A 21,590-nucleotide genomic window follows, 5' to 3' on the forward strand; every position below is an offset into this window, starting at 1 on the left:
GTTATGATACTAGGTACTCTCAAAATAACCTAAATCTGACAAAATAGTATATGTAACCAAACAGAAAACAGCAAATTGAATGACAAAAATGGCCTCTGGAAAACACAGTCACCCACCCCACATTCACAACAGTTCCACTAGATTCAAAAGACCTAATGTCTCTGACATACTTTTTCTTTAGCACGTTTGTAAAGTTCTTGGAGTGGAAAATTGCACATAGAATCCTATTGCTTTTTAGAGCTAATGTTGAGACTGAATCAGCAGTTTCATTTTTTTAAAAAATAAATTCAACAACAATTCAGTGGTGGTGATAAGGCACTGCCAGGCATCGCACTTGAAGAATTCTCAGAATTTCCCAGCTTTCTTCAAATCTTACGGTCAAAGCACTAAGTCTTAATGCCCACTCCCTTCCAATAGTCCCACTCAATGTTTAAACATTTCACTGAATAGACGGGGCATTTTTAAAAAACGAACACAGCAGAGCCTTGATAAATAAATGATCTCAGAGTGAGATGGGTGTACACCATGGTGTGCATCTTCAAGTACAGACATACTGAAAATAAAGGCCAAAGAGCTACTAAAGAATGAAGTTTGCTCTTCCAGGATGGAGACCGGGGAAAGAACAGGAAGAGGCTGCTCAAGGACACCGACAGTCACATAGATTATCCATATGCCTAGGGAGACTCTGGTGGTGAGGGACAGAAGTTTGTTACAAATTGAGAATCGGGATGCAGAGAAAATAATCGCTGAGATTAACTTTCAGAGCTGGTATCCAAAAATTTCCCCAAAGAGAGGCAATTATTAACCTAATGCTGAGTATGTTTTTTCCAACCATAACTACTCCCTTGAGTGTGTGATTTTCCACTCCTCTCCCATCCTAATTCCCTTATAGACTAAGCTAATTTTCAATGTAATAACAAATGTCACTGATCCATCTATTCTCAACCTGGTAGTTCATTTATTTATTTTAACTAGGAATTCTTCATCACATCTAACCAGCAACAGTTCACTAGTGAAGATGGTTATCTGTGCAGAGAACAAAGCAAAAGGTAAAGAACCAGAGTCAACCTAATCTGTTGGTTAACTGACTAGTTGGTTGTGGATAAATGTTAGCCAGTTTATCCTGCAATGAACTTTATTATATTTAAGATTATAGAAATCTCACCATATTGTGGGCAGATTTTGCTGTCTGGAATTTTAAAAGGTGGTACCTTTTCCCTGTAAGAATTTGATTGCTTTTTGTTGATATTTCATTGCCTTCTATTGCTTTCCATGGAGGAAATCCTCTGCTTTCATGGAAGATTTGAGGGAGGGGAGATCTTATACAGGTCAAAGACATTCAAGATTACAAATTTCCAAATTACTTCCTGAATTCTCTCTTATATGTTATGAATCCTGCAGTACCTTGAGTATGTAGTAAAAGAAAAGAAATAAAAACTTCCATTGAGAAATTGCCATCAGCTGCTTACCTTCTCTTGAATCAAGTATTCAACAATACTTTTTCTTCTTTCATTGTTCAAAAAAGTAAATTCTCTAAACACGCACATTTTATTAATAGACATGCATACAGAGAATATATAAAATATATTCTAAGGCCAAATATAAATTGTGTTTAGATTATATATTTATTTGCATAGTAATTTTTTCTCCCATTACGAATATAATTCAATATTGATATTATATATGTATAATCCTTGTCATTTAAAGTGTGAAAAAATATATTATGAAAAAATAATTTTTATGTCATTTGGCATTAATTTCATAGTTTTTAAAAAAAATTTAAAACACAACAGCATGTAACAGTATTTTACCATTTGGCTAACTCATCTCATTGTTACAGGAGTCTAATTTACAAAGATAACTTTCTGATAGGCTGCTCAGAATTCTTAATAAATTCTTACAGATGTCTGTCTAGGAGTCTGCGTGCCTTCTCCTTCCCTAAACTTGGACTACAGGAGAAAACGCAGTGTTTTAATCAAGCCAATCAAGTTCTTTTGATATCCTATCCTCAAATCCAGCTACCCCTGATTTTCTCATGCTGGAAGTTTTTCAGCTACTTTTAGGCTAAGGGTGGATTAGAAGATATTATACATTTTATGGAAAAAACAAATTTCAAAAGACGATTGTTTTCTATCAAACTTTATTTTACTTACCTTCTAGAGGGCTGACCACCTTTATGCTATACTTAGCTGCTAGGGTTTCCAATCTTCATCTTTCACTAAAATTGTAGCTACTACAATTGTTCTAAAATTCCAGATTGCTTATGGAGAGATCATTAGATAATGATGTTGCAACAGAAGTGATAAAGAAAAGAGATGCAAGGATAACTTTTTCTTCTCAATTCATCTACAGCTCTGAATAATTTCAGCAGACAGTGTTTAGGTCTCCTTTAGATTTATATTCTACTTTAAACATAATTTGTGAGGAAAAAGAGGTCATATAACTGCTTTTCCGTCTACCTTATTGTAAAATATCTCAACTCATTTAAGAGCAGGTGTGCAGGTGATTGCATGAGTATATGTAAACATATGCAGTAGGAAAACAAGAAAATTATGAAAATACTTGAAAAGCTATGAGTATAGAGTAAAATATGATATATATTAATATAGTCATTTCAATGAATAAGGGAAAAACACAACATTTACACTACTGATAAAATGACAATTTAAAGTTGACTTGCATTAAATAATCTTCTGAGTTTCCTCAACTCGGAAATGGGAATAAAAGTACTTCCTTCAGAGATTTGTTTAGGGAGAAATAAAATAATATACTTGAAATCATACTGAAAACCATAGAGCACCATGGTGTTACTTTTAGATTGTTCAAACTAGAAAAAGCAGTGGTGCTATTATCGAGATGAAACTTGAAGACTGGTATTTATATTAGACTTTTAGAAGCTATTTCAACTTTAAAATATATTTTTATACTTTAAGCTTTTATCTACACTAAACTCATATTTAATCCATACTTAAAGCACACCTGTAAACTGAGGATAATGCAATGAATGTTTTGCTTACTTTATGACAGTAGCATATGCAAGCAGTTTACATTATATAAATAAAATAAAATTTATTTAATAAAATCCCAGGCTAGTTTATGTGTTCATAATCAAGAACTTAATAATTCTTGCTTATTCACAGTGTACATGCTACTAACTTATACCAGTCATCAATAAGTTAATACGCTGACTAAAATTTAACAAAGAAATAGACTAAAGAAATTCAGTGGTGACCAGTCTTTTTTCAAATTATATTCAGTTAAAAAAAACCCATTTCATTCTGTTCATCAGTTACATACCTCTATATATGCATATATATATATTTTTTCAATTAATAAGCTGTGGTCAGAATCGTCCAGCAGAGTGCTTGCTATTTAAGCAAAAGTAGAGGGGAGAGACATTGGCACTAGATTTGGCAATTCTTTAGTAGTTTCAGGATCAAAATAGTATTAAACTAAGAAGTAAAGGTCAAAGTGAAATCTTAAACTGAAATTACTGAGGTAAAACTGCCAGAAGATTCCTTCTCTGGAGAGCCAGCCTCCCTCTCCCCATCCCCTACTGTTTGTGGCGACTTCTAAATGGAAAGTGATGTAACAAAGCTAACGAAGCTGAGGGGAAGAGAAGAACACCAGAACATCGCTGCTTCTGTACAAATCATCTAGATAGAGAAGACTGTTGTATAATTCTGGGGTAGTTTTCCAAACTGAAATGCTAACTTTTACTTATTAAACACGGAATAGTGTTGCTGCCATTTCTGAGAGCTATCATGCATCAGACCCTGAGTAGGTGCTCCACATCCACTGTTCTTACGACAACCCGGCAAGTAGGAATTACTGCAATGATGCTCACTGTTACAAACAGGGTCCTAGGGAGCTTGTGAGAATTATTCAAGATTATAAAACCCAAAAGCAACAGGGTTGAAATCTGAAACCAAGTCCATCTAACAGCACAGCGCATGCTTCCTCTGCTACAATGGCCTGCTTCGGGAACAAATACGACAGATGTATGTATAAACTAAAGTTAACCAGAGCTTTCTTCTCACAGCTGCTTTCACTCTTCCATTGTACTCGTCACAGAGTGCGGTTTATGTTTCAATTTACAAAAGCCATTTTTTATCTGTTACAGAAGCTGACACAGAATATATAGTATATAAATCTGAATTGTGATTATCCTATTTAATGAATATGCTTTTCTAGGGCATGCATACATTATTTTTTTGTACCAACTTTCTATTATACTAACATTCAAATCTGAACCAAGACTTCAAATAAACTGGATGGGAAAAGGGGTCAAAATTTCAGATAAAATGTAAAAAAAAACTCTAAGTATTTTCAAAAAAGAATTCTATGAATATAAAAAATTAGACAAAATATACTTTAAAAAAGCACTTTGATAAAATAAACATGGTAATTGAACGGATAATTTTTTTTAAAAAACATGAACTTATAAAAATAGACTCAAGAAGAATAGATACTCAAATATGTCCCTGATTAAAGACATTAGACTAGACGGTTTTATAGACAAGTTTTACTGAAGCTATAAGAAACAGATAATTCCTCTTATACAAACAGTATAAGACAGCAGAAAGAGGAAGAGAGAAATATAATCTTCAGATCAAAGACTGACAAGGATAGACAGGAAAAGAAAACTATAGATTTATCTCACCTATGAATATAGGTGCAGAAATTCAATCCTAGCAAATACTAGCAAATTGAATATAGTCAGTATTTCTTTTTTTTTGTAGTGACCTAGTGGAGTTTATCTCAGGAACGCAAGAACCATTCAATATTAGAAATTTTAACAATGTAACACATTATCAGATAAAAGGAGGAAAAAGGATCCTAATCAATCTTTATCAATAGAATAGGCATTTGATAAAATGCAACATTCTTTCATGATAAGCACTCTTAGTAATATAGAAAAAGAAGGGAAACTCACTACTCAAATAAAGAGTATTTATCAAAATATCAAACTTAGTGAAATTACAAGAATTTTCCTTAAATTCAGGTACAAACAACTCTACCCACTCATCACTTCTATTTTATATATATATATATTTATATATAGTTGACTGAATTAGCTGCATAAACAACCAAGAGAATCTACAATCTACTAGATTTAAAAAGAGAATCAATTCGAAAATACTTGGTATTTACCCAAATGAGCTGAAAAAAATGTCCACACAAAAACTGCGCATGGATGTTAACTGCAGCTTTATTTATAGTTGCTAAAACTTAGACGCAACCAAGATGTCCTTTAGTAGAGGAGTGGTTAAATAGACTGTGGTACATCCAGACAATGGACTACTCTTCAGCACTAAAAAAGGAGCTATCAAGACGTGAAAAGACACAGAGGAAACTTAAACACATATTACTAAGTGAAAGAAGTCAAACTTAAAAGGCTACACACTGTATGATTCCAACTATATGACATTCCCAGAAAGGCAAGCTATGGAAGCAGTGAGAAGATCAGCATTTATACCCTAGTGGTTGAGGGGGAGAGAGGGATGAATATGTGGTGCACAGTGGGTTTTTAGGGCAGTGAAACTACTCTGTATGATACTATAATGGTGGATACATGTCATTATACATTCGTTCAAACCCATAGAATGTAAAACACCAAGAGTGAACCCTAATGTAAACTATGAACTTTGGAGGATAATAATGTGTCAATGTAGGTCCATCAGTTGTAACAAATGTACCACTCTGTGGGGGATGTTGATAATAGGGGAGGCTATGTGTGTGTAGGGAGGGGCAGGGAGTATATGTGAAATCTCTGTACTTTCTGCTCAGTTTTGCTGTAAACCTAAAACTATGCCAAAAAATAAAGTCTATTAAAAAAAAAGAGAGAGAATCAAATTTGCTAAATATAAAATGAATCTAAAATAAATAATAATCTTTCTATTATATCAGTAATAATCAACTAGAAAACAGTATAAAAGATATTATTCACAAAACTAACAAAATTATTTATTCTTCACGTGGACATCTAATAGGAATCTCTAAACCCACATGTTCAAAACCGAACACTGATTTCCCCCTTCCAACCTGCTCCTCCTAAAGTCTTCCTTATACAAGTAAATGAAAACACTAAAACACCATCTGCCTAGCCTAGGCCAAAGACTCTGGATTCATTCTTGAGCCCTTTCTTTTATACCTCACATTCAATCAGTCAGCAAAATCTGTTGGTTCTGCTTTCAAAATATATCTGACAACTTCTCATCACCTCTACTACTACCCATTCGGTCCCAGCCACCAAAGCTTCCTCCTCATCTCTCTGTTTTGTCTTTGTCCTCCTATTGTCTATTTTCTGCGTACGGTCACGGGTTGCCTGACGAAGGGGACACATCCTGAGAAATGTGTTGTTAGGTGATTTTGAAGTTGTTCAAACATTATAGAGTGCACTTACACAAACCTAGATGATACAGCCTACTGTACACCTAGGCTACATGGTACTAAGCTTATGGGACCACTACTGTCTATGCGGTCTGTCCCTGACCAAAATCTTGTCATGTGGGGTGTGACTATAGCAGCTAAAGTAATCCTTTTACATGTAAGTCAGATCATGTCACCACTCTGTTCAAAATCTTCAAATGGCTTCTTGTCTCACTTGGCATAAAAGTCAAAGCCTTTAAGTTCCTATGAGATCTGACCCACTGATGTCTGTTTATCCCCTCCTACTCTCCTCTTCAGTTGTTCCATTCTATACGCAGTCTCCTTATTGTTCCCCTAACACAGTAAGCATGGTATCATCTTTGCACTTGCAAGATGGAATATTTTCCCCAAGAAATCTATATACAACTTACTCTCTCATTTCCTTTAGCTTCTCTTCTCAAATGCTCCTTATCAGCTAGAGCTTCTTCGAGTCCCATATATAAAACAGCAGCACTTCTTTACTGTTCTTCTGACTCCTCCTCCTTGGCATTCTCTATCTCCCTATTCTTCTTGATTGTCCTCAGTGGCACTGAGCCCCAACTAACACACTACATGTTTACTTTTTCTTGCTTACTGTCTGTATATCCTCCACTAAACGCAAATTCTATGAGGGCAGGTACTCTCTTTTTCACTGCTATATCCCCAGCAACCAGAACAGTGTCTGTTTTATAGCATGTATTCAAATGTATTGTTGAAAAAAAATGCAATGGTTTTTACATTATTCATTGTATTTTTCTTTACAGTTGCGATATATCATAAAAAGGAATAAAATAAGCTCTAAAGAAAAGTGAACTAAACACTGAATATTCTTCAGATGGCAACATTTCATATAAATAATGTAGCATATTTTTCTCTTCCATTATGTTGATGGAGATAACATATCTAAGAGTACACCAAAAAAGTTTGTTTTGCATCACAAAGCTTTAGCAAACTGACCCAGGACTCTGAGACTCATCATAATTAGGAAACACATAAAGAGATTTTGGGTTTAGTAACATTCAAATTATTAAACTTTTTAAACAAAAATCTCATTTCAGACGAGGGTGTTAGGGAAAGGATTTAAAACCACTTACTCAAATTTAAAATAAATAGCAACTTTTCTTGGTAAAATTTTACTTTATCATAAAATGAAAATCTCATATTACTTGAACTGTTAATATTCCTTTCCAACCTTTTAAACCAACTCTCTCCTAACCTTTCTGCTTCACTCGAGTTAGCACGTAGTGGACAAACAGCACAGAGTATGAGTGACATCAGTGAGAAGGGCAGAGCACAGGTCGCAAAAAAGCTGCTCCTCCAAAACACAGCGAGAACACTGGCAGATTATCAAATAAACTTTTTCACAACTCTGGAAACTAACGAAGGTCTGCAGCGATCCGAGGAGCGCACATTCAAGAGAAACAGCCAAATCTCAGCAGAATGTGAGCCTCGTGGTGGTTTAATTTGCCCCTCTTGTTTCCCTCTCCTCAGCTCCATGGCCACCTTGAAACCAACCGTCCCACCACCCAGCAGTCTGGCAGCCGCTCGACAGAGAGTGGTTCTGGAGCTCCCGGAAGCACCATCTCAGGGGGTGGTGACTGTCTGGCCTGTCTGCCTGCCCCTGAAGCCTCTCCGCAGTGTCTGTCTTCACGTGGCCTGACCAGAGCTCTCCCAGAGCAAACAGTCTTCCCTGCAGGCATTTGTCAGCAGCAGTTGTCTATACTGCGGCTGCCTGAGGTGGCTGTGACAGTGGCACAAACAAGAATGATGGTAAACGTTAAAAATTAAAATCAAAAGCTGGGGAATGCAACGTCCACAGGGGCTCTGAAAGCTCCAACACGTTCCTGGGAATCTAGAAGCCCATCCAAGCTAGCTATTTGCACGCCCAGAAAAGACCTAAGAGGGTCCTAAACTCTCAACTTTGGTTGACCTTGAGGCTTCGAGCAGGTAGGAGGTGAAGGCTAAGGCAGAGGTGTAGACTGTCTGCCTGGGTGTTGAAGAGGTGCCCCAACACACACATAGAACCCCTCAGCAAAGGCTGGGAGACTTACTGGGCACAGAAACCGGCAGAAAAAAGATGAGCAAACACAAAGATAGATCAATTGAAATCATCCAGATTGAGGGGCAGAAAGAAAAAGGAATGTATTAGTTATTTTTGCCATTCTAATGGGTGTAAGGTGATATCTTAGTGTAGTTTTGATTTGCATTTCCCTGACGATCAGCGATGATGAACATCTTTTCATGTGCCTATTGGCCATCCGTATATCTTCTTTGGAGAAATGTCTGTTCATGTCTCCTGCCCATGTTTTGATCGGGTTGTTTTTTTGTTGTTGAGTTGTGTGAATTCTTTATATATTATGGATATTAAGCCTTCGTTGGATGTATGACTTGCAAATATTTTTTCCCAGTTAGTGGGTTGTGTTTTTGTTTCAATCCTGTTTTCCCTTGCCTTGAAGAAGCAGTTTAGTCTGCTGAAGTCCCATTTGTTTATCCTTTCTTTTGTTTCCCTTGTCTGAGAAGACATGGTGTCCGAAAAGATCCTTTTAATACTGATGTCAAAGAGTGTACTGTCTACCTTTTCTTCTAGAAGCCTATGGTTTCAGGTCTCAGCTTTAGGGCTTTGATCCATTTTGAGTTTATTTTGGTGAATGGTCAATTTTCATTCTTTTACATGCAGCCACTATGGAAAACAATATGGAGATTCCTCAAAAAATTAAAAATAGAACTACCATACGATCCAGCTATCCCACTACTGGGTATCTAACCAAAGAGCTTGAAGTCAGCAATTCCAAAAGTCCCATGCACCCCAATGTTCATTGCAGCATTATTTACAATAGCCAAGACATGGAAGCAACCTAAGTGCCCATCAACAGATGATTGGATAAAGAAGATGTGGTGTATATATACAATGGAATACTACTCAGCCATTAAAAAGAAAACAAAATCGTCCCATTTGCAACAACATGGATGGACCTTGAGGGAATTATGTTAAGTGAAATAAGCCAGACAGAGAAGGACAATCTCTGTATGACTCCACTCATATGAGGAATTTAAACATGTGGACAAAGAGAACAGATTAGCAGCTACCAGGAGAAAGGTGGGGTGTGGGGTGGGCACAAAGGGTGAAGGGGTGCACCTACAACACAACTGACAGACAATAACGTACAACTGAAATTTCACAAGATTGTAACTTATCATTAACTCAATAAAAAATAATAATTAAAAAAATGACAAAAGAATGTATAAAAATGAACTGAGCCTAAGCAATGTTTGGGACACCATCAACCATAGCAACATACAGACAGAATCCCAGAAGGAGAGGAGAGAGAGAGGGGGAAGAAAGACTATTTGAAGAAATAATGAGTGAAAACTTCCAAAATTTGATGAAAAACATTAATCTACACATCTAGGAAGCTCAATTAACTCCAAGGAGGAAAAATTCAAGGAAATCCACATTTAGACACACCATAATCAAACTATCAAAAGCCAAAGACAAACAGGGAACCTTAAAAGTTGCAAGAGAGAAGCAACTCATAAATTGGACTTCATCAGAATTAAAAACTTACGTGCTTCAAAGGACATTACTAAGAAGTGAAAAAATAATGCAAAGAATGGAAGAAAACATATGCAAATCACAGATCCGACAGGGGACTTGTATTGAGAATATATAAAGAATTCTACAGTTCAGCAATTTAAAACGACTCAATTAAAAAATGGGCAAAGGAGTTGAATAGACCTCTCTCCAAAAACGAGACCCAAATGGTTAATGAACTCATGGAAAGATGTGCAGCATCACTAGGGAAACGCTCATCAAAATCACGGTGAGATGCGGCCTCACACTTGCGGAGACGGCTGTGATCAAAGAGTGGCAACGGGGGCCAGCCCCGTGGCTTGGTGGTTAAGTTTGGTGCACTCCACTTCAGCAGCCCAGGTTCACAGGTTCAGATCCTGGGCACGGACCTACACCACTTGTTAGCCATGCTGTGGCAGCAACCCACCAAAAAAACAGAGGAATACTGGCACACATGTTAGTTCAGGGATAATCTTCCTCGGGGGCATGGTGGAAAAAAGACTGGCAACAAGTGTTGGGAAGGATGTGAAGAAATTGGAACCTTCATACATTGCTGAGGGGAACGTAAAATGGTGGAGATGCTTTGTAGAACAATTTTGCAGTTCCTTAAAAAGTTAAACATAGAGTTACAATATGACCTAGAAAATCTACTCCTAAGTATATATCCAAAAGAATTGAAAACAGGTACACAATCAAATACCTGTATATAAATGTCCACAGCAGCATTATTCATAATAGCCAAAAAAGTAGAAATAACCCAAATGTCCATTAACTGATGAACTGATTAAATAAAATGTAGTCTGCCCATAAAATGGAATATTATTCAGTCATAAACAGGGATTAACTACTAACACATGCTACAACATGGATGAATCTTGAAAACATTAGGCTAAATGAAAGAAGTCAGTCACCAAAAGGCCATGTACTGTTTGTTTCCATTTTCTTGAGATGTCTAGAATAAGTACATCCAGAGAGATGTAAAGTAGGTTAGGGTTTGCAAGGGGCTGGGGAGAGGTGGACAGTAACTCGGAACAGAGTTTATTTTTGGGGCAACAGAAATATTCTGGAATTAGTGGTGATAGCTGCACAATTTTGTGAATATCTTAAGAACCACTGAATTTTATACTTTAAAAGGGTGAAATTTATGGTATTAAAGGTGAAGTATATTTCAATTAAAAAAAAAAAAAGAACGCATCCTGTGATGTCATAAAGACCTGGGGCTCAATTTTGCAGTTACTATTTCCTAGCTGTATAAACTACTGATCCCTTTCTGGGTTTAGTTTCATGCTCCTGTTATAGAATAGGGATAACCGTGCACTTCGTTAGAGTTCTCGTGAGGATTAAATGACATATCTGCATGAGAAAACCCAGTGTATTTTCAAGCAGACACCAAGTGTTCAGATATTATTAATTCTCTTATATCTTTATTTTTACTTAATTTTTCAAACTTCCAACTCAGCCTTATTATATTGATTTCTATGCTTAATCACCTCCTCCTTCCTTCATCATACACTATTATGGTTTCCTAAAAACTGCTCATATGCCAAAGGATATCTCTCTTATATGAAGATGAGAACTAATGTTTTTCTGCTATGAAGAGAATACATTTTAAAATCTGAAAGGAAGAAAACTATGAAATAAATTTTTATATAGAACTGTTGAATTTCAAAGTTTCGAGCTATCTTACAGGTCATCTAGAACAATCCTTAGCTGATAAGTGGGTTCTTGTACCAAAATCCATTAGATGGCAATAAAACGGTCTGCTGGACAACTCCCACTGTTTTGAGAACTCCGTTCTCCTGGGGAGGCCTCATCTACTTTTGGAAAACTGTAAGGCAAATATTTACTTACTAGTGTAGGTTCTCATTTTATTCTTATCTCTTAGGATGCTTTGAAATGTCTTATAATTTTTCACATATATTCATGTAGCTGTTTTTTTCTTTATTGTCTATATTTCTGGAGGCAGAGGCTGTGATTACTAAAACTGCTTTGTATTCAACCACAATAAGAGTCATGCTTCTAACTGTCTTTAACAAATACAATTTGATCATGATGTGAAAACATGGATGCTCTCATATATTTGGGAACACGAAAATCACAGAAAGTGCAAAGAGGTGGAAATTGCAAATTTTTGCAAAAACACCCAGTTACAAAAATATCTAGCTGCAAAATCTACTGTTTAACATGCATGAAAGAAAATTTTGGAATGTTTTATCATTAAAATGCTACTTTTTACAAGTTAGAGCCTATCCTATTAAATTATTAAGGTACCTAAAGAACTCTATATACATATTAATTGAAATTCACTTTCAAGGAAACAAGATACTGTGGTAATACCGGAATGTTTGAAATATATGAATTATTAAAGCTGAAAGCTTAGTAGGCTGTATTTATAAAGCCATGTGTTTAGAAAGAATAACAATGTTGAAAACCTTGAATGACAGTTTTTCAAAATGCTACTTCTTTTGTCAACCAAAAACCAATAATGGCAAATTCTTATTCTATTAACAACTCTTAGTCTTTCTCTATTTTTATAACTCTTCCTTTGCTTCTGTAATTCTCTCAGTATGTAACAAGCTGATATATAAAGAGAAACTATGATTGCATAGGAAAAAAGTGAAACCTGCTACCTGAAGGAGTATGTCAAAACAATCTTCCCAACTGTGTAACTAAACAGACATAAAGGTTTTCTGAAATCGTTGCATGAATATGATCGTATATTAGAAAATAGCTACGTTACAAGGACATTTGTGATAACATTATTATGAACAATAACGATACTACAGCATATGAATTTTAACATCCATCTTCCTTTAGAGTTTGCAAATTAAATCTGCATACATACCAGATCTGTTTTTGGAGGGTCTGCACACTCGGTAGAGAAATAAGGAGTCGAACTTCTGGCTCCACTGCCATCAGAAGTCGGCCTTGGAGGCTGAGCATGCTGTCTGTAAGTAGCACTTTTAGGAGTCCAACAAAATAGATTGATTGATTCTCGTACACAGCGTTCAATGTCAATTTCTAGATAGAAAATTTAAGAAAAATCAAACATACGGAATTTAGATTGCAATGTTTATGTAAAAACACAATTTTCCTAAATGCATATATCCGAATATGGTTAAAATAACTAATTAGAAAAGATGTCAGTAAAAAAATAGGGTAGATATTAACCAGCATATTTATGACTGGAAAGGTCTTTGATACAGAGGTAATATACATAGGAAGATTATTACAGCTCCAAGTTATCGTTTGTGTATTTTGATGAGACTACAGCTCTTTAGGAGGTCAATATTCCTGACGGATAGTAAGCTATTCCTATATGGGGAAAGTGGACAGATCACAGAGAGGCAGTAAAAATTCAAGACATCGACTAGGATGGAGTTCGGCACGGACTGGCTTTTCCCTTTCTACACTCCTACCGTAAGTAAATGGCAGATAGTTCCATTTCCTCCACAAAAGTCCAAGCGTGTCAGCTCAGACAAGCAATGGAGAAAAATATACATGTTTGAAACTACAAAGGGATAAGTTCCTTATTTCTTTTTTTGAAATAAGGAGCTTATATATAAGGTGAAAAGGACATAGGCATTTAAGTCAATCCTGTGGATGGTACGTGAGTTATGCCTTTAGAGTTGTCTGCTTTTGTAAGGCAGAAAACCCTCGGAGAAGCGGAGGGGAATGGACACTTATGGAGCATCTGTGACGTGACAGGCCTTGTATACTTTCATTCCGCCCATTTAACTCTTACGATGATTGTTGCAGACAAGTATTTTAATCCCCCTCATTTCTGCTGAAGATGAGGAAACTAAGACATAAGGAAGCTAAGTGATTTAACGTGTTAAGTCATGAGTAGAATGTCTGAAGTTACGCGAGGGTTATAAGGCATCTTTTATTCTCGATTCATTTAGATCTGGGATATGGCCAGCAAGTCCGGAAAGACCAGTTACTCAATGAAGCATTCCTTTATCTGCTGTCAGTGATGCCTGCCAACTTCACAGCTGGTTACTTCCATGGCTACACAAAGACCTCAGATTTCATCACCCCACATGCCATTCCTAGCATAAAATCTATAAAGCAGAGTTTAACATGTTTTGAGACACAGGTTTATTTATTTAAGCAATGGTCAATATAGTGAAACGTGTTTTTTAAACAGCTCTATAACATAATATCAACCTGGTATTCCACAAAGAGCAGAAGACAGACACCAACTAGAAGAAAAATCAAAGTCTGAGATACTTCTACTCCACTTTAGAAGAGATACGCTCAATTCATTTTAGAAAATTCCCAAGTAATATGATTAAGATAAAAATTTGCATCTAAAGACAGAAAATCCCGTCATCTTAAAAAGGTTTATCCACTTAACACTGTTTAATCTCCAAAAGAAAAGAATTTTGGACCACAGATTTTGCATCTGCAGTGCTCAAGTCAGTTTGATTCATCTGTCCCCAGCAAGAGCTTGAAGTCAAGTCAACGGTCCAGATCAGAGGCTGTATTTCAGTCCTTGAATCACTGGTAAGGGAAAAGTCATTTGTATCTGCTTCCAAAACACTCTACCAATACCATGAGAGGCTTGCAGTGAATCTTGAGAATTTGCTGGCATCCACCCCGATTCCACCCTGATTATCAGTACTGACAGATACCCCACTCTCCATTCACTTGACCCATGTCACCTCTCCACCTCAAAATCCTGCCAAGGCACTTTATCATAACCAAAATATTATGCACAATCTCTTCTAAACTGTATATTAAAACATGTAATTATTCTTAAGAAGTAATCGCTCATCCTAGCGCACTACTGTTTTCTATTTTGCATTATAATTTTGATATAATGCATTGTGAATAAAACATGTACCCTGGATTATGATTTCCCAGGTTTGATTCCAAGCTCCATGAGGTAATCTGTGACCCTGCAAGAAATAATTTCTCTAAATCTCGGTTTCTTTATCCTCATCCATTACTATGGTATCTCTCAGAAATACTGAACTATTTTCAAAATGATAAAACACACCTCCTGTTTATTTGGAAGAGGTAGGTAGAAAAGATCTCTCTCCTCTTGCTGTAATGGCCTTGAATTGCTTCCTAGGCCCAGTGAACAGATACTGTCCTGGTGCTTGTCTTACCATCATCTAATTCCCTTTGAGCTCTCCTACATTTGATCCCTAATTTGGGGGGGTAAGATATTATTTACTCTTTGTTGATTTGCTCCATCATTTTGGTGGAACATATTTTCCAGTACTTCCAAGAAAGGGTGCACAGAGAGAAAATTAGTCTGGAATCTTCCAAGTCTTTTAATATACATATTCTGCCTGGGACTGATGACTGAACTCGGCATAGCATTCTAGGGTTGAATTTTCCTCCTTCAGCGTTGTGAAAGGCAGTGCTCCACTTTCTTCTTCTGAGAAGTCTGACGCAGTTTTCACTGAGATGTTTTGTATGTGATACTCTCCCTTCCTGACCACTTTCAGGAGCCCTGGTGTTCTGAAATTTCTTACGGATCTATGGAAGTGGGTATGATTTAACTGTGCTAGACACTTGACGGTCCTTTCGTAACCCCTCAGCTACAGTAAAAGTTCTTGTTTGATGTCTGCGATAATTTCTTTCTGTTTTTTCTCTTCTTTCTTCTATTAGAAGAATCTCGAAAACTCTGAACTGATTTTCTAGTAATTTTCCCTTTTCCTCTGACTTTCCATCTCTATTTTCGTTCTACTCCCTGAGAGATTTCCTAAGCTTCATCATCCAACTCTTTATTATAAAGCTCATTGCATTTCCACATTTTTAATTTTCAGTAAATCTTTTCTGTTCTTCGCTAGTTAAAAAAACCCTGACCTTTTGGAGTTGCAACACCTTCTCATAATTACCTTTCTGAATCTATTTCTGTGTTTAGTTTGTGTGGGTCTGAGTCTGCTTGCTGGAGGCTTTCCTTCGAGGCTGGTGATCCGTGACTCTCTGCAGTTAAAAGGACAGCACTAAAAATCGGACTGGAAGGTCTGTCTATGTGGGCAGGGCTTGGGAATGGTGGCCTCACTACAGGGTGACTTGGGGGCATGGTCGTTTGTTGGGGGACCCCCAAGTAAGGTATTTCTCCTTCTGGGGAATGCCATCTCTCCAGAGAATAATTCTCTGATATGTCTAAACTAATCCTTGACAGCACTCTGGGAATTGACCAGGAAGGGGACTGGGGATTCTAAGTACATACATTCCCTCACTCCTGCTCTCTGCTGTGCTGTTGATTCTGAGTCTTGAGATTCTCTGATTCTTTTACTACAAAGAATACCCCTCTAAATTTACAGTTTCCATGGTCATGTTTTGTATAATTTGCAAAAGTAAAGATATTTACACCACAATCAGTGAAGACTGCTGTCTTTACTTACACCACTTTTCCTCCATTCTACTTCCTCTTGTGCTGGGCAACATTACGGTGGCTGTGGACACTTTATAACCAAGAGTAAGCTAAATTAGAGGTATATTTAGTTTGGTTAAATGGGACATATTTCTGTGATTTAAAGTTACTTTTGGGTAATGACAAAGATTTTCTCTTTATCAAACTCTAGCCAGGCTCCTCTAAGCCCTTTCTTGATTATGCCTCAACCCTGGCCTAGAAAGAATTGAACAAATCACTAACATAGTTTATAAGTGTTCAAGGCCACATCCCTTGGATGACCCCAGCCCACCTTAAAGTGGATGCCTGAGAAAAGCCAAGACTACCAAAAGAACTCACTGTTTGCCCCAGCCAACACCTGAAGATAGAGCCCGTGTCCCTGCCTCTGTGGGAACATGGATCCCGACTTCAGCAAATGCCAGGGAGCAGATTCAGATGGGTTTCAATGGACAAATGCCCCCTTCTCGTTTTCTGTAGTTTTCCACTTCCTTTAGTCTTTTAAGTCCCTAGTCACCTCTTTCCCTATTCCTTCATTCTCTCTTTAAAATGCCCAGTCACCTCTCTAAAAATTGAAGTTGATTTAATTCATGCTGGACTATTCCTTATTGCCACAGTTATTACTGATTAAAACCTGTCCTCATCACTTTAGTGTCTGGCTTTGTTCATCTCTGACAGTATACTGAAGTCACTGCTAGCTCTAGGAATGACTTCCTGGAACACAGGAGCAGAAGTTGTAATGCAGTATGAATGTGCCCCAGCACCAGAAGTTTATGAGTAGGAGAAACATAGTTGAAATGTACACAGACAAAAATCAAGCCAAAAAATTCTTCCAAACATTAAACATGTAAAATTATAAGCAAAGAATCTGGTTCTCATTGATGCCTGATCAAAAGACATACTCTGCTTCCAGGCATATACTTGACAATGCTATATATACAATTATAAGCGCATCATTAACTTCCTTTTTCTTTTTTGATAGGCATTTCATAAAGTAGCATTTTCATGTTGATAGGAAACAAACCTGCAGCATCACCACAAACGGAGGGTACACTCATGTTAAGTCACACGCTTTGTGTGTTCCTAACACCAACAGTGAAAACGAATCTCAACCAGCTCCACCAGTGCAAAGACCAATGGTCTGTTTTCTCTATAGAAAACATGGTACAATTATTGTCATATGAAGAGGTGATCAATGAGTATGAAGCAAAAAGGGAGGAATACAGAGGTCAGACACTTAATAAAAATATGTTACTTTCCTGTTTTGTGATTTGTTGTGGTCTCATTCTAAATATTCTTTTATGGACTACTCTTGTACTGTAATTTACATCCTCTTCTTAAAGAGGGCCAGCTCCCCACACTCACGCTGCTAAACCTGGATGTGGCCCTGTCTTCCAGTCTCCTGCTGGGTGCAGAGGAGTAGACTCTTGGCTAGCAGGGTGGGAGCAAAGATCTTTGGGGTGGGAGAAATGAACTTTTCCTTAGGCACAGATTCAACTGATTCTTCTCTGGTTCTCTCTCATTTTTCATTCACTTCCAGTTCCTGAGATGTTTTGGTGCCCTGCATCAAGACCTGGCTTGCTTCTTGCTGGTACCGTCCTTGCAGGAAGGTTTCGGTTTTCCTTGCTTTTTTAAGTGGGTTACTGCTGATGTAACTGCTGTCTGTCTTCCAAGTATTTGCCGACACTTCTTGTCTACTAGTGCACTTCTGACATTCTCTTTGTTCTTAGAATTAGAGTTTTTTCGCTCCTTTACTGTCACATTCGTGACGTTTTAGAAGGGAGAACAGATAAACATACATATAGAATTTGTCATTCTTAATTGGAAAAGTTTCCAACTTTAAAGGCTCTGATTCACAAAGGGCGGGAAATGGAGTTAGGAGATGGGCGGGGCGGGCTTCAAACCTGGCCCCGGTCCAGCTCCAGGCCTGCAAAGGGGCAGGGAGATATCTGCTCAGAGAGCAGTACATCACCACATGCTGAAAAGGGCACCAACCTGGGCGGCAGCACCATCAGTGATTCAATTCCTTACCAGCTGGATGGCTCTGGCCTACCCATTTTTCTGCCTCTCTTTTCTCAATCATAAAATAGGGAATTATTACTGAATTCCTGGGAGTGTTATGAGGAATAACTAAGATTATTCCAGCACACAGCAGGGACTCAGGGTTTTACAGACAAACTCAGATATATGAAATGCATGAAAGATTTCAGCACTTTAACTGAAATAAAAAAAGTTATCAGCCTTCGATCCCAGTTAGTCTGCCTTCTGGTTTTAAACCCAAACAAAATACAGGCTAATTTTTCATTTTGCACTTGAGAGATGTCTCTTAGAAAGAGATTGCCTTTTAAAAAATATTCTTTTTTATCTTTCAAAATCCAAAAACTTGGAATATTATTCAGTGATAAAAAGAAATGACCTGTTAAGCCATGAGCAGACATGGAGGAGAAAGTCTGAAAATGCATACTCTGTCATTCCAACTACATGACATTCCAGAAAAGGCAAAACCAAAGATGGTAAGAAGATCACTGTTGCCAGGGGTTTGGGAGTGGGGAGTGGGGGAGGGGGAATGAAGCACAGGGGAATTCTAGGGTGCTGAAACCGTTCTGTATAATACTGCAGTGGTGAATATCACATTATGCATTTGTCAAAAGCTGCAGAGCTGTTCTACACAAACAGTGAACCTTAATGTAAACTATGGGCCTTAGTTAATTATATTGTATCAATATTGGTTCAACAGTTGTACCAGTTTAACACATTAAGGCAAGATATTAAAAATAGGGGAAATTAGGAGCAGAGAGGAGTGGAAATACAGAAACTCTCAGTACTATCTGCTTAATTTTTCTATAAACTTAAAACTGCTCTAAAAAAGTAAAATCTATTAATTAAAAGAACAAAAAACAGGGACAGGAGTGACATCGGTAAAAATGGCAGAGTAGATAGCTCCAAAGGCATTTTTTGTTTAAAGTTTTTTTCCCCAAACTAATGGAAAAAGTTAAAAATCTGTAATCATCTCATCGCTGTATTATAACCTGATTTACCTCTTGGCTGGGGTAACAAATTATGACTTTTCATCCACATGCAAAGTAAACTCCAATGCCAAAAAATACTATCATTAAAAAAAAAAAATCCCCTTGCATTTTACAGGACATAAAATGAAAACTGGATTTGTAAGAATTAAAATAATAATTTTATCCTAATCCTGTAATCACATGACAAAGAGGCTATTGAAGCCACTTTGGAGTACCCTGGTTTACCCAGGATGTTTACTATATTGGGCAATTTGACTGAAGCACTCCTTTCCCTCTCTAAAGTTCTCATGCGTAGTTAACAACAGTGTGCTTGTTGTTCCATACCACCCTTTGTTTGAGATAATAAGCTCAAAGTTGTCTCTGTGAGGCAGCTAGGGAATAAATAGCCAGGAGAACTGCTAAGGATAGGAAATAAATTATTTTGTGTATCCAAACCACAACTATAAAACATGACTTGCTTAAATAAGAGATGTTGTAGAGAGAATGTTTTATATTTAAAATAGGTTAAAATTTTTAAAAGTCAAGTTTTTACTTGCTGTTCACTAAGAAAGGACTAACACATGCAGAAAGAAAAGAAATGATCAGTATGTTACCTGAGGGTTTTATCTAACATCAGCTATCATCATTCTTGTTAAAAATGAGCTTCCTGGGAAGTCAGAACTGTACTTCTGAAGCTACGAGACTGAGCCATTTGAAACTGCCGATGTGGAAAATTCTACTTTTGTAAGCAAATACCATGTTCCCATGGATGGTGACAAGCACTGGATTTGGGCTCCAAATGCTAGTTACTAGCTCACATATCACAAGGAGCATTCCACAACATCACTGTGTCTCAGGTATTTCAAGAGTAAAATGGAGGGAATAAGAAAATCTACCTAACATAGTTGTGATATTTACACAAGATAAAAAATTTAAAAAGCTTTGTAAACTCTAAAAGTGATTCAGAGTTGTTATAACTAGAGATCATCTACAGTGCCCAAATTTTCCATTCACAATCCAGCTTTTGAAATGAAGTTGACTATATGAGAGTTAACAATTTGCAATCTTAGGTTTAAATATTATTTCTTCACACCACTGTGTCCTTAAGGGCCCCTGGAGTCTCTTTACTTACACTGAACTAAAGTGAGTTCTCACCATAGTCCAGGCATAGTACTAAGTGCTGAGGGATCATAAAGATGACCAATTGCTGAGAGATGGCGGAGTTGTCTTGTCAGAGTGTTTCCACTGAGCACCTTGAGTATTTAGTTAAGAACCTGGAGATGCTGCATTCTTGGATTGAGTAAAAAATTGAGACCCACTTTAACAAAGAATAAAACTAAATAAACATGAACCAAAGAACCCACCAGTTATTTAACTGTCTAGCAGAACAAAACTCAATACTCTAAAGAAAGATGATAAAATCCACACTTCTTACAATGTATGTTTATCAATATCCCATATGTGGGGCCGGCCTGGTGGCACAGCGGATAAGTGCGCACGTTTCGCTTTGGTGGCCTGGGGTTTGCCAGTTCGGATTCTGGGTGTGGACATGGCACCGCTTGGCACACCATACTGTGGTAGACGTCCCACATATAAAGTAGAGGAAGATGGGCATGGATGTTAGCTCAGCGCCAGCCTTCCTCAGCAAAAAGAGGAGGACTGGCAGCAGTTAGCTCAGGGGTGGTCTTCCTCAAAAAACAAAAAACAAAAAACCCCATATGTAATAAACTAGATATGCAAAGCAGAAACATGTAACCTATAATCAAGATGATCCAGAATCAGAATTAGCAGACAAGGACTTTAAGGTAATTACTATAAATATGTTCAAGGACCTAAAGTAAAATATAGTCAAAATGAATGGATAGAGAAATCTAAGCAATAAAAAAGAACCAACTTGAAATACTAGAACAGAAAAGTACATTATCTGAAGTGGAAATTTACTAAAAGCTCTTAAAAGCAAGATAAATACAAAGAGAACTACACAGGAGCAAAACATAGTCAACCTGCTAAATACCAAAAATAAAGAGAAAACACAAATCTATAGGAAAGAATGAAGAGCAATGATAATGGAAAATATGGTGGTAAATACAAAAGATTAACTTTTTGCTTCTCTCAATATGTTTAAAAGGCAACTAGCTATTTAAAGTCAAAATAACAACATTGTATTGTGGAGTTTATTACAAACGTAGATGTAAAATGTATAGCAACAATGCCACAAGATATGGAA

At 37.0% G+C, this 21,590-nt stretch overlaps 1 protein-coding gene across 6 annotated transcripts in view; it reads right to left on the bottom strand.

The window, feature by feature from the left end:
• The window catches only part of TBCK (TBC1 domain containing kinase), a 196,946-nt gene that overhangs the window by 58,452 nt on the left and 116,904 nt on the right, over nucleotides 1–21,590 (bottom strand). For all 6 annotated transcript variants that reach the window (XM_014839107.3, XM_070504540.1, XM_070504538.1 and 3 more), the window contains one exon: nucleotides 12,828–13,003. In XM_014839107.3, coding sequence (XP_014694593.1) covers nucleotides 12,828–13,003 — 176 coding nt within the window. The remainder of the gene's footprint in view (nucleotides 1–12,827; nucleotides 13,004–21,590) is intronic.

The sequence above is a fragment of the Equus asinus genome, chromosome 3 (genome assembly GCF_041296235.1).
Source record: "Equus asinus isolate D_3611 breed Donkey chromosome 3, EquAss-T2T_v2, whole genome shotgun sequence".
In the NCBI taxonomy this organism is placed as follows: domain Eukaryota; kingdom Metazoa; phylum Chordata; class Mammalia; order Perissodactyla; family Equidae; genus Equus; species Equus asinus.